Below are 13928 nucleotides of genomic sequence, written 5' to 3' on the forward strand. Positions count from 1 at the left end.
GGCTCAGACCATGAACTTCTTATTGCCAAATTCAGACTGAAATTGAAGAAAGTAGGGAAAACCACTAGACCATTCAGGTATGACCTAAATCAAATCCCTATGACTTTACAGTGGAAGTGAGAAATAGATTTAAGGGACCAGATCTGATAGACAGAGTGCCTGATCAACTATGGACGGAGGTTCATGACATTGTACAGGAGACAGTGATCAAGACCATCCCCAAGAAAAAGAAATGCAAAAAAGCAAAATGGCTGTCTGAAGAGGCCTTACAAATAGCTGTGAAAAGAAGAGAAATGAAAAGCAAAGGAGAAAAGGAAAGATATACCCATTTGAATGTAGAGTTCCAAAGAATAGCAAGGAGAGATAAGAAAGCCTTCCTCACAGATCAATGCAAAGAAATAGAGGAAAACAATGAATTTGAAAGTCTAGAGATCTCTTCAAGAAAATTAGAGATACCAAGGGAACATTTCATGCAAAGATGGGCTCAATAAAGGACAGAAATGGTATGGACCTAACAGAAGCAGAAGATACTAAGAAGAAGTGGCAAGAATACACAGAAGAACTGTACAAAAAAGATTTTCATGACCCAGATAATCACGATGGTGTGATCACTCACCTAGAGCCAGACATCATGGAATGTGAAGTCAAGTGGGCCTTAGGAAGTATCACTACGAACAAAGGTAGTGGAGGTGATGGAATTCCAGTTGAGCTATTTCAACTCCTAAAAGATGATGCTGTGAAAGTGCTACCCTCAATATGCCAGCAAATTTGGAAAACTCAGCAGTGGCCACAGTACTGGAAAAGGTCAGTTTTCATTCCAGTCCCAAAGAAAGGCAATGCCAAAGAAGGCTCAAACTACCACACAATTGCACTCATCTCACACGCTAGTAAAGAAATGCTCAAAATTCTCCAAGCCAGGCTTCAGCAATACGTGAACTGTGAGCTTCCAGATGTTCTGTGAATATAGCATAGTTTGTTTATCCATTCTCCTATTGATGAATCACTGGGCTGTTTCCAGTTTTGGCTTTTATAAATAAAGTATTTGTGAACACTCTTGACCAAGTCTTAAGAAGACTGGTTGACCATATTAAATGTTGACCATATTTTCATTTCTCTTGGTTAAATCCTGATAAGCAGAATTGCTGAGTCATTGTGTACTGTCTGTTTAGTTTTATAAGAACCTGCTTGATCTTTTCCCAAAGTAATTATACCATTTACACTTCCACTACAGTGCATGAGAGCTCTGGTTGCTCCATTTCCTTGCCAGAATCTGGCGTGTTTAGTCTTTTTAATTTTAGCTACCCTAGTGGGTGTATAGTGCTATCTTTTTACTGTGACTTAATTTGCATTCCCTGATGACTAATGATGTACAGTTTTTCATATGCATATTGGCTACTAGTATATCCTCTTTTGTGAAATGTTCACCTCTTTTGCCCATTTTCAAACTAGGCTGTTTATTTATCACTGAGTTCTAGGAGTTCTTTACATCCTGGATATCAGTCCTTTGCTGTATATATATTTGCTAATTTTCTCCCAGATGTGACTTGCCTATTTCTTTCCATTTTTGGGTATTTTTCCCTATTTCCTTTTTTCCCCCTCCCCTACTTTATTTTATTTAGAAAAAAAATGTTTTTACAGGTATACACAGCTATATGTATTTATTTATTTTTGGCTGCGCTGGGTCTTCGTTGCTGCGCTTGGAATTTCTCTAGTTGTGGAAAATGGGGCTACTCTCTAGTTGCGGTGCGCAGGCTTCTCATTATGGTGGCTTCTCCTGTTGCAGAGCATAGGCCCTAGGCTTCAGTAGCTGCAACTTGCTGGCTCTTGGGTGAGTGGACTTCAGTAGTTGCAGCATAGGGGCTCATTAGTTATGGCTCATGGGCTCTAGAGCTCAGACTCAAAAGTTGTAGAACATGGTCTTAGTTGCTTCACGACATGTGGAATCTTCCCGGACCTGGGATTGAACCCACGTCCCTTGCATTGGCAGGCACATTCTTATCCACTGTGCCACCAGAGAAGTAATCCTATTAATTCTCTTAATGCTGTCTTTTGACCAGTAGACATTTTTGAATTTAGTGAAATCTAATTTAGCAGTTTATTAATTTATGGTTATTGATTTTTCTGTTCTGACAAAAAACTTTACCTACCTCTGAGTCATGAAGATATTCCTTAATGTTTTCCACTAAAAGCTTTATGGTTTTAGCTTTTGCATTTAGGTCTATGATTCATCTCAAATTGATTTTAGTGTATATTTAGAGGTTGAAGTTTCTTTATTTTCCCACATAGATATGTATCTAGTCAAGTGTCATTTGTTGAAAAGTTTCCTTGCCCCCACTGCATTGCATTAGTATAATACTTTTGTTAGAAATCAAATGACTTTATGATTTTGTAACTATTTCTGGGCTCTCTATTCAGTTCCATTGATCTATTTATCAATCCTTTTGCCAGCCAATATCATACTGAATTGATTTCTTTAGCTTTGTACTAGATATTGAAGCCAGAAAGTGTAAGTCCTTCAACTTTACTCTTTTTCAAGTTTGCTTTGGATATTCTGAGGCCTTTGCTTTTCTCTCAGCAGTTTTTAAAGTGCATTTTTTTTTCTTTACTTTGGATCAGATCCAAAGCTTCCTTCCTTACTGACCTCTAAGTAGGAGGGAGGCAAAAACCAGATCCAAGTAAATCTCCAGGGGTGGGGTTAGGGGTGGGTGGTTGAGGGACCAGGCAGGATGTTTGTTCTCCCAGTTATATACTTTTGATTGGAATGGGAATATGTGACAAACCACAGAGTTTTTACGGCATTATTACCTAAAGCTGCTTTGACCTTTGGTGTATGCAAAAGTTTTGGTCTCATTCTTTCAGCTATATTCATTGAAAAAATTAATGATAGTAGTTGCTGCAGTAAAACATTCTCTACACTTTCAGAATCATGCTATCTATTCTTTTCATATTTCCTGTAGCTGCAAGAGCTAGTTTAGTACCAACACAAGGCACTTAATAAATTTTGTTAACTAAAACTTGTGTTATTAGAAGTCATAATATCAGAGTGTTAAAAGAAACATTAAAGCTCACCCAGTTCAATCCTCCATCTGATCATAAGGTTTCCCACTAAATACCAGCCTGTTCTGACTTATATAGTAATAGTGTACTCACAGCCTTAACCATCTACAACAGTTCATTCCATGAATTCCTTTCAAAATCCATTGGGAAAAAAAAAACAACACGAAAACCTGACTGTTACTGCTTCCATAAGGGAATAAAGAAGACTGTGGTCCCAAACTAAGATCACTATTATTTCCACTGCATAATTTATAAGACTTAGAGTCAGACTGTGAGGAAGAGCAGCTTAGGCAGATGCAATTGTAAGAGTACAGCTATTTCATCTGATTCTGATATGCCACTCTTCCCTCTCCACCAAAATGAGAATTTATTTCAATTACAGCAAATGTTTCTACAGGGAATATAATACTTGTACAGTATAGAGAAGTCCTTAAATGTGTCATTTATCTAGTATCTAACTATAAGTGGCATATAGACCTTAGCAAGAGTCTAGTTGCTGTGAGTGGGGGATACTCTGTTGCGATGCATGGGGTTCTCATTGCAGTGGGCTTCTCCCTTGTGGAGCACAAGCTATAGGTGAACGGGCTTCAGTAGCTGCAGCTCATGGGCTCAGTACTTGTGGTTTACGGGCTCTAGAGCATGTGCTCAGCAGTTGTGACATACATGCTCAGTTGCTCTGCAGCATGTGGGAATATCTCAGACCAGGGGTTGAACTATGTCCTTTGTGGGAGTCTTAATCACTGGACCACCAGGAAAGCCCCTATTCTAAATATTCTAAGTGAGCATCTTGATGTGGGGAGGGATACAATTCAGCTTCTTCCTCATCATAGTGTCATAGTGATGACATATGTACCTTTAGTCTAGGAGGAGCCCCACTCCTGGCTTAATTAGTCACTGACATCCTAATGCTCTACTAGTGTTTGTAGATTTATTTCTTGAAAGATGACATCCATCATATCTGTGTGGGATATGGAAACAGGAACAAAATGTATTCCTGTCAGTAGGGCTTCCCAGGTGGCGCTAGTGGTAAAGAATCCGCCTGCCAATGCAGGAAATGTGGGTTGGATCCCTGGATCTGGAAGATCCTCTGAAGTAGGAAGTGGCAACCCACTCCAGTATTCTTGCCTGAAGAATCCTATGGACAGAAGAGCCTGGCAGGCTACAGTCCATGGGGTCACAAAGAGTCAGACACAGCTGAGCACACACACACTGATGGCCTATGCAGGATTTCTCACCTCTCAAAATAATGAGAGGAAGCTAGAAAATAAACTGAAAGAATATGTTATTAAAGATAAGAGGAGGGCCAAGAGTTGTGGTAGAACAGGCTCATTGGCAATTGCCTCTTGTTTTAATAATTACATTTTGGTTTATTAGGGCACTAGGCATTAGCATAATTCTAACTTTCACCTACAAAGTTAATACAGTGTAAGCTGCCTGGGAGTTGGAGACATATTTCTGCGGATTGGTCTAGTAAGCTCATACTTTGCTTTTGCATCTGGGGGTAATATTTTTAGGGCAAGGACTTCACAGGCAGATTTAAATTCCCAGCTCAGTCAAACTACACATTAAATATTTTATGAAACCAACACTAAAAAGTGACTATTGATGACAATACTTTTGCAGCTAGTCTCTTAGCCTTTAACTTCCAATTTTGCTTTCTGCAATGTTATTCTTTTCGACTCAATCTTCAAATTTTCAACTTATAGTTGTTGTGCCACAGTTTTAAAATTACTTCTTGTTTATAAATATCACTTTGCAATCTAAAGAAAGAGTTATAAATTACTATATCGGGATTTTTATTTTTAAAAATTGTAAAAAGTTTTGAATTATTTCTACCTCCTTTTCCCAAATATCTTATTTGACAGGTTTGTCTTTTGCCATCCCATTAACTTATAAGTTTTCCCTCAACCCTGATCAACTACAATTGAGGAAAAATAAGTTTTAATATCTAATAATACTGTTAGCCAATCATCATAATAGAATGACAGATTGCAAAATTTTTAAGGGCAGAAGCTCCAATTCACTTGCTTTTGTATTCCTTTTAATACTTAGTTCATCCCATGGTACCTACTTTTAATAACTTTATTCACTTTATTGTTTGTTATATTTGGATAGGTGAAAAATCCAGCAAAATTCACCTTTATTTAGGGTAGCTGAGTTTTTCTAACTTCTTATTATTTAGGGTAGCTGGCAGCCTTAGTTTTAAGTTGTTAATATCATCTCCATTGCGACTAGGTTGGCACCAGTGAGACTCTTAAACTTGCTTAAAAATCATCTATTTTTTATATAGGAAAATTGTTACCATGGCCTGGTGTTTATTCCTGTGAATTATTGTGTTGAGTTCTGTCTAAATGTAGTGTTGTCTTCCTCTCTCCAAGTGGCCAGTCTGACCCTAAATTTCACTCCAACAGTATGGATTTGGCAGACAACAATATGTTCCATTAGCAAATAATCCCTTCATTTAAATAAATCCCTTCCTTTCCCTTAAGTACTTTTATTCGAACTGAGGGACTTTGGGCTACAAACATCCTTCCCTTGAAAAGTAACATACAATAAACATCTTGAAATTCCTACTTAGAGAAACTTCATAAAATAAGAGAGCAGAGTGTCAGGGACATAAGGTGCTAGTAGAACAAATTATGAATTTGTAAATCTTGGTCCATAGGGTCACAAAGAGTAGGACATGACTGAAGTGACTTAGTACGTATATCCAATTACATTGTTAAAAGAAGTTTGAACAGACTGAAGAAAGAGATGTGATGGTGGCAGACAGTTAAATCTACTTCAGAAGAAAAGCTCACTTTAGGAGTACTTATAATATATTGTGCCTTATCCACAATTTCCATCTGCCGCTGCACTTTCCTCATTTCTTTGGATGTGTGTTGGGGGTGCTCAGTCATGTCTTACTGTTTGCAGCCTGAGGGACTGTACCCTTCCAGGCTTCTCTGTCTATGGAATTTTCCAGGCAAGGAAACTTCCTGGAGAGGGTTGCCATTCCTCCTTCAGAGGGATCTTCCTGACCCAGAAATCAAGCCTACTGTGTCTCCAGCTTTGGCAGGCAGATTCTCCACCACTAGTGCCCCCTGGAAAGCCCATTAACTTGGATATTTAACAGAAATAAAACCATTAGTGAGACTTTAGAAAAGGGAAACCTCTTGTGAGATTCAACACTGGAAACAAGAAAGAGGGTGGAGGAGGGATTATTGCACTAAATGAGATAAGATAAAGCTTGGAGTGTTAGACTTTTTTTTTTTTCAAATAGGGAGTATGCTTTATTTGGGCTTCTCTGGTGGCTCAGATGGTAAAGAATCTGCCTGCAGTGAAGTAGATCGGGGTTTGATCCCTGGGTTGGGAGATTCCCTAATGAACGGGAATGACTACCTACTCCCATATTCTTGTCTGGAGAACTCTATGAACAGAGGAGCCTGGTGGGCCACAGTCCATGGTGTTGCAAAGAGTTGGACAAGACTGAGCAACAAACACTTCACTTTCATGCTTCCTTTAAAGACACAAACAAAATACACAGAGCTGGGATTGTGGGATGCACTGCCCACCTGTAAACTAGAAGTAGGGACTATATGTTATTAATCTTTGTATTCTTTATAAGCAGGACTGTATCTGGCATATAATAGATGCCCAGCAAACAATTGTTGAGTGACTCAATATTCAGCTCAATATAGTGGTAATGGCAAGACTCAGTTTGAGAGACATTATTTTGGTTCAAAGTAGAGCTACTTATTTTTGGATGGGGCTGGAAATGTTTTTGGAGAAGGAAGTTGGGCCAGGATTCAGTGCCAGCCCTGGCAGATGGATTTTTTTCCCCTAAACATTTGTGTCCCACCTCAACCAGAAAGGGATCTGGGTGATTAGGAAGGTGGAGTCTACTAATAAAGCTTTACAACAGTTCAGGAGGCACTCTATTAAGTGTATTCATCCCATGCCAATTTTAGGGCATATTTCTCAAGTTATGTTTACCTAGGTTTGCCCCAGAAATGAGCCCCAGTCTGTTTTATTGTCAGTATTTCCCTCTCGTCAACGATTCAATTATTATTGTTGTTATTATTGAGACACGTTCTTTGATCCTTCGAAATCCTGCTCAATCTAGGCCTCAAGTGTTTCTGTAAGTCTCAAGGGAAAACGACTTAGGCTGAAGTCGGCGCCCAAAGCCACACCCTCCAAGAGGCCTTAAGAGACCTGGGGCTTTCCTGGCAGCTACTCAGCTGCTGGCAACCACGCGGCGCGTCGGAATCCCACGGCTTGGCACCGAGGTCGTCCCTGTGGGAGGCCGGTCCCCCTCCGCGCTGCTGACCAGCCGCTTCTGGCCCGGACGCGGCCCTTCAAGCCGCCCCGCCCGCCCCGGGCTTATTTGCATAGGGACGCGCGCGGCGCCGGCGAGCGGGAGGGCGGGCGCGGCCGGGGAGGCGGCGCGCGCGCGCCCTGACAGCTCGGCCCTGCTCGCTCACTCGCTCGTCCCCGGCTTCCGAGCACAGCATGGCGGTCAAGGTGACTCTAACTCTCTGCTGCTGCCTTTATTTCATAAGAGACATTCCAGGGACCCTACTTGCAGCCCCTCACCTCTTCCCATTGACTTTTTGGCCTGATTGTTAGATGGCGTGTCCTGGGGCTCCAGGGAGAACTGTGCGGGGCTTGGACCGGAGGGAGAGGATGCCCGGCGGGGGGAGGGGAGGGAGGAGGGATTGTGAGTTGGAGGGGCTTGTAAGGACCACTGGTCCGTGAAGGAGGAGGAGTATCCTGCCCTAGGTACATGGGATTGTGAGCCAGCAGTTGGAGGGCATCAGAAAGGGAGTGGGAGGAAGTGGCATGGAAAGCCGGGGATACCCAAGGCATCCGTGTATTGTGGTGGGGGAGGGGGTGAGTAATTGAGTATTTGGGGGCCTCTGGAGCCAGGGGCAGCAGTTGGCATTTGAGCTGCAGGTGGCAGGATGTCTAAAGTATTTAGAAACGTTGTAGCTGCTTTCACTATTTTAGGTTGGGTGGAGAAAGAAAGAGGCGTGGAGATAATTATATTCTGCATTGCTTTCCACGGGAAGAAAGGCCAGTAGGCCATGCGATTAATTTGGGTGTTCCAACTTTGCTGTTGTTTCTACTCTTGCTGGACTCTTGGTTTGAAGGTGGGTGGATGCTCACTGTGTCGCTAGTGGATGTGGAGTAAAGTAAGGGCTTGATCCTCATGGCCCTTCCTTTCCAGCCCAGGGGAAATCTATCTGATAGATTTGCTGTTTCTTAGGCTTTTCACACCTGTCTTTCCACCGTGTGATCGCACAACTCCAATTTGACAGTTGTTATCAGTATTAGTGCTTTTAATTTGTTTTCAACTAGATGCACTTGTGAAAGATAAGAGCATTGATTGTTAGCATCTGTGAACTCTAATCTGCAGAGATTATGTGATCTCTAGTGAAGCATTAACTGGCTTTTTTTTTTTTTTCCCCTTACAGACAACCAAGCGAGGTGATCCTCAGGAGTTAAGAAACATATTCCTACAGGTAATGGCTTCTGTCCTGTGCTGCTTCTTGGTAGGGGTGGGGTGGGGGGAACGTGTAAGTCTAGTACTTTTCAGGCCTTCGCTTTCAGGAATGTTTTATCAGTATTTTCATGTTTCCTTCAGAGCATGAGAATAAATAATATAGATTATAACTCTTATTTTATTAAGATTTGATTAAATAGATTTCCCTCAAATTATTGTTTTTTTAATGACTTAAGACATTAAAAAAAAAATCACTAAGGAGAAAAATTGCAGCTTCCCTTTAAGCATTGTGACCAAAATAAAATTTCAAAACATATTGGCACACTTGTGCAATTGATAGGTATGATTAAAATTCTTTGTTCTTTGAAAATTATGTTTGTAAAGTTTTCCTGCTTCTAAGCAACTCTGTGCAATTTGTTACAGACATAAGAATAATATAGTTATTCTTAATTTGTGTGTGTCTTTTCTTCCTCCATTTATTTTTATTATATCCATGGGCTTTGGGGGTTGTGTTACAAAATGTTACTTTATGTGATTCTTGCAAGAATCCACCTTCAGTTCTGCTAAATTTTTATGATCAGTGACTTACTTGGCTGTAGACTTTTAAAAAATTGACTTAGTTTTTTGTTTTCATTTCTTAATTTCAGAAGTTCTGCATGCAGGAAATTGTGTTTAAGTACATATAAAGGGAGACAAGCTTAGGTGACCTACCAAATACTGTATTTTTCTCTGAATTCTTTTGAGAATTTTTGAGAACGGGTCTATTCTGGACCTGTGCTTGTATAGCAACTTTGACCTTGGGCAGGTCCTTGCTGGGTGTTGGTTTCCTCTGTAAAATGAGAGGTGATCTTCCAAGGTTCCTTCCAACTCCAAAAGTCTATGATTCTATATTAGGAACAGATTCTAACATGTGCATCAGCCTGGTGCAGATGACATTTTTATCTGAGAAATATGGATTGCTTAAGCTATTGTTGGGGAGGAGGCTGTATAGATGACCAGTTAGTGAAAATGAGAATCTTAAATTTTATAAACTCTGGTAAAGGGAAGCATCATTTCCAGAACAAAAGTAATTGTAATAGAAATGTTCTGTTTGTGGTTTGAAACCTTGATTTCTCACAAGTATTCTTGAAAATAACCAAAAATATGTCAGTGTTAACCACGCCATGTGCTTAATTGTTTCATGAGGAATTCATGTGATGTAGTTAATTTTGTTTTCTAAATTAAGTAGGCAAAGGAAAAATCAGTGGAAATGCTTCATGAACTATTGAACAGAGTACTGACCAGGTGTTGGCAACACTGGGTTCAATTGCCAGTCCTGCCCCTATCTTGTGGTTTTACCTGTAGGTTTCATCTTCTCATGTAGTACTCAATGGGCTATAAGGAAATGGCAGTTGAAGTCCTTTCAGCTTTAAAAATCTTGTGGGAAAAAAAATCTGTGATTCTATATGGATTTGATTTTGGAAAGGAGAGGGCTGGGACTATGCCTAGCTTTTTGAAAACTTTCAAATTTTATCTTTTTACACATTATTTTGATGATTCCCTTTTTATACTGAAAATTTGTGGAATTCATTAACTACATGTTTAGCAGTAATGGTAAAGCATTGACCCAAGAGTTATTGATAAGGGTCAGAACATAGATACTACCTTCTGGTAACTGAAACAGCTTGATATAGAATATAGTTAGTTGAATCAGTTTGAGGGCTATTAGCAAGTAACATAGATTTTAAATTTATATCTTAAATCCTTCAAACTATAGTTACTTGAAGCTATAGGGCATTATTTAGAAACAGTTTTGTTTTAGATGCATATGTTTTTTTAATATTTTAGAAACAATAGCAGGCAAAAATACATACTAACTATGCATTTCTTTAGCAACTTAACATATTTATCGGAATAGTCACTGGGAATTATTTACTGTGTGTCATGTATGTACTTGTATTTAGTTTAGTAGTAGACACTAACATGATGAATAATTAAAGGGGAGAATTGAGCCCAGACTTGAATGGACAGGTAAACGTGACTAGTCTCTCTTTGAGACCTGTCCCATGTCCCACAACTTGTGGTTGAGGGAGTCCAGAACAATGAAGGCAAATTATAGCCTCTGGTATGATAGTCAAATTGATTTCTCTAGATCCTTGTGGTCATGTAATAATAATGACAATGGCTATGATTTACTGATCATTCTGAAGTATGCTGAGCATTGGCTTAGTCTTTTCGGGTATTAATTTTTTTTCTTTTTAAACTGACGTATAGTTAATTTACAATATTTCAGGTAAGGATATCTTATTAATTTTCATAACAACCTTTCTGCATGCTTAGTCACTCAGTCGTGTCTGACTCTTTGTGACCCCATGGACTGTAGCCCACCAGATTCCTTTGTCCATTGGATTCTCCAGGCAAGAATACTGCAGTGGGTTGCCATTTCCTTCTCCAGGAGATCTTCCTAATCCAGAGGTTGAACCTGGGTCTCCAGCATTGCAGGCGGATTCTTTAACAACCTTAGGAGATAGCATTATTTTCCCTGTTAAATCATGCTCAGTCGCTAAGTTGTGTCTGACTCTCTGACCCCATAGACTGCAGCCCACCAGGCTCCCCCGTCCCTGGGATTCTCCAGGCAAGAACACTGGAGTGGGTTGCCATTTCCTTCTCCAATGCATGAAAGCAAAAAGAGAAAGGGAAGTCGCTCAGTCGTGTCTGACTCTTTGCGACCCCATGGACTGCAGGCTACCAGGCTCCTCCATCCATGAGATTTTCCAGGCAAGAGTACTGGAGTGGGATGCCATTGCCTTCTCCGTGCTAAAAGCTAGAGGCATGTAAAAGTCTAACTGCAACTGTGTTTGTTAAGAAATTAAAGGAAAAAAAAATTGGTTTCTTAGGTGCTGAAATATAATACCTTTCCACTGTGACTATCTAGAACATTTGGCCAAGGACTTTGGATTTGAAACAGTAGGAAGGCACTCTGGGTTTCTCAGTGGGCAAATTGAAGTGGGTAAATTCTGGCAGCTCTTTGTGTATGTTGGATAAAGTGTGGAGAGGTTGAAAGTAGGTAGAGAGATCTGTTAAGAGGCCATTGAAATAATTCATGTGGGAGATAATGACCTGGAGTGGCTGATGGCTGGGGAAATGGAATGGAAGGATGATACTAGGGACTTTGGAAGGGATGAAATCAATTGAATGTGGTATTAAATATGAAAGTAAAGGAAAGAGTAGTGAATCTAGCATTTTTATGACAGATGTTAATTTATAAGGCGTCTATTTGAGGAGTTGGGTGAGGGGATTGTTAAAGTTTGGTTGCTAAATACATGTGTCCCAATAAGTTGAAGTCAGATACAAGTTTTGTATAGGTGGTAGATGAAACCTTGGATTAGGAGAATTAATTATAAAATAAACAAGACAGGGAATAAAGGACTGATTTATAAGTGATATTATCAATTGAAATGGAAGGAGGAGGAGTGGAAGTGAAGGAGAATGGCCTCATGGGAGTTTAGAGTGTCACAGTAAAGGGTCAAGTCAAAGAGTAAAATCTAGATTTTTCTGTGATTAATATAATTTTGTTTTGGTAGGATTTGAGGGGTCACTTGAATTCAGGGTCATTTGAGCTAATTAAAGACTACAAGAAGATATAATTTTGAATTTTAGAATGCAATTGAAAAATTCTGGAAAATTTAGAACTATGGCATTGACTGTCTAAATTCACAACTAGCTGGTGTGGCTAACAGTCATTTGTTTTGTAAAAGGCAAAATACTCCTGTTTGAAAGTGATATTATACCTATGTTTAATGACGCTCCATTTTATGTGCAAGTCCATTTATGTGCGAGTTGATAAGAGTAAGTAAGCATTTTGATTCTGAGTATAGAGAAATAGGTTTTTTTTTATGTTCATCATTTCTCAAATTTTGATAAGCTGCGTTTTCTATTAATTAAAAGAAAAGAACAATAGTATTCACTAGGATTCTTTTTCTTGCCCCCACCGCAGTACTTAAAATTTGAGCACAGCAAATGAATTCTTATGTGTTAGACTGCTGTAATTTTACAACCAGCTATCAAGCTAATATTTTACTGTTAGTACCCTTGAAACCGTCAATTCTGGATTTATGTCTTTTACCTCTCTCAGCCACACACTATTATTGACCCAAATCTGCTACATCAGAGGTATATAGTAGCAAAAGGAGACAAGGGAAACAGTGAAGAGGAAGGTGAGGTAAGGACAACAGGGATGTCATAGGCTGTTTGTTATAAACCTGGCAAATTTAAAAATGAAGAGTTAATCTGGTATGGTCTGTGTTTTGTGGCAAAGGAGTTGTGATGGACAGGGAGGCCTGGCGTGCTGTGATTCATGGAGTTGCAGAGTCGGACACGACTGAGCGACTGAACTGAACTGAGGTTTATCAAAAAGCAGTTTTAAGGGACTTCACTGGTGGTCCAGTGATTATTAGGACTTGGCTCTTTCACTGCTGTGGCCCTGTGTTCATTCCCTGGTTGGGGGAATGAAGATCCTGAAGGCCGTACAGTGCTGCCCAAAAGCAAAAAACTGTTTTAAGTGAATGATTTTTGAAGATCTCTTTTTTTTCTTTTTAAGTTGATAGATTTTTCTGTTGTTCATTTACCAGTGTATCCTATGATAAAAGCAATACATGTTGAGACTGTAGCATAATATATGCTAGACCCAAAATGTGTGGCAATGTAGAAATCAAATACTATTTTTATCCCTTTTTCTCATCACCAGTATAACTAGAAGATCGTATCCCATATCAAATTATGAAAATCCATTTTTTTCTGTCTTGTTTATTTTACATTAGAAAATAAGTAGAAGATGCTGCTGCTAATGTAAAGCAAACAGTGATTCTTCTTTAGGGTTTTTATGATAACATAAATTTTTAATTGAAAGAAATGTCCTTTATTCAATAAATATTTTTTTACTTTTATAATATATAATACTTATATAATTATATAATATAATACTTAAATAAATATTTACTTTTGGCAATAACCTGCAGCTGAAAAGGGAATTAGCTTTTAGCAGGAGACTTTTCTATTTTGTTGAAATATGAGTTAGGGCTATGTTTTCCAAAGTGTAGGAAGTGTATCACAATATTACAGTTAAAATAAGAGAATCAGGTATTGAAAGATGATAATATCTACTGAGGCCAAATGTGGAGAAAAAAGGTGCTCTCACAGTGCATTTGTGGAAACAAAGACTCTTTGCAAAGCAATTGGCAATGGTTTAAAATAAAAAGATAACCAGTTAAAGAAACAATCCTATTTTGGGGATATTTATCCCAGAGAAGTAAAAATACTCATAAGAATATATATGTATTAGATTGTTAGTGTCAGCACTCAGTTGTTCCTCAAAAACAAAAAAAAGCTGGGGGACACAAAATAAATG

The 13928-nt window shown here is 39.1% G+C and overlaps 1 protein-coding gene across 4 annotated transcripts in view; it reads left to right on the forward strand.

Annotated features, from left to right (window-relative positions):
* The window catches only part of SLC25A12 (solute carrier family 25 member 12), a 187193-nt gene that overhangs the window by 81059 nt on the left and 92206 nt on the right, over positions 1-13928 (forward strand). Inside the window, exons 1-2 of one of the 4 annotated variants that reach the window (XM_027557598.1) lie at positions 7431-7560; positions 8514-8561. In XM_027557598.1, the coding sequence (XP_027413399.1) occupies positions 7549-7560; positions 8514-8561 (60 nt within the window). In that variant the 5' untranslated portion in view covers positions 7431-7548. Of the gene's footprint in view, positions 1-7430; positions 7561-8108; positions 8190-8513; positions 8562-13928 lie in introns of those variants that run through there. The other 3 variants (XM_027557607.1, XM_027557588.1, XM_027557614.1) reach the window with 3 other exon arrangements.

This window comes from Bos indicus x Bos taurus, chromosome 2 (genome assembly GCF_003369695.1).
Source record: "Bos indicus x Bos taurus breed Angus x Brahman F1 hybrid chromosome 2, Bos_hybrid_MaternalHap_v2.0, whole genome shotgun sequence".
NCBI classification, from domain to species: Eukaryota; Metazoa; Chordata; class Mammalia; order Artiodactyla; family Bovidae; genus Bos; species Bos indicus x Bos taurus.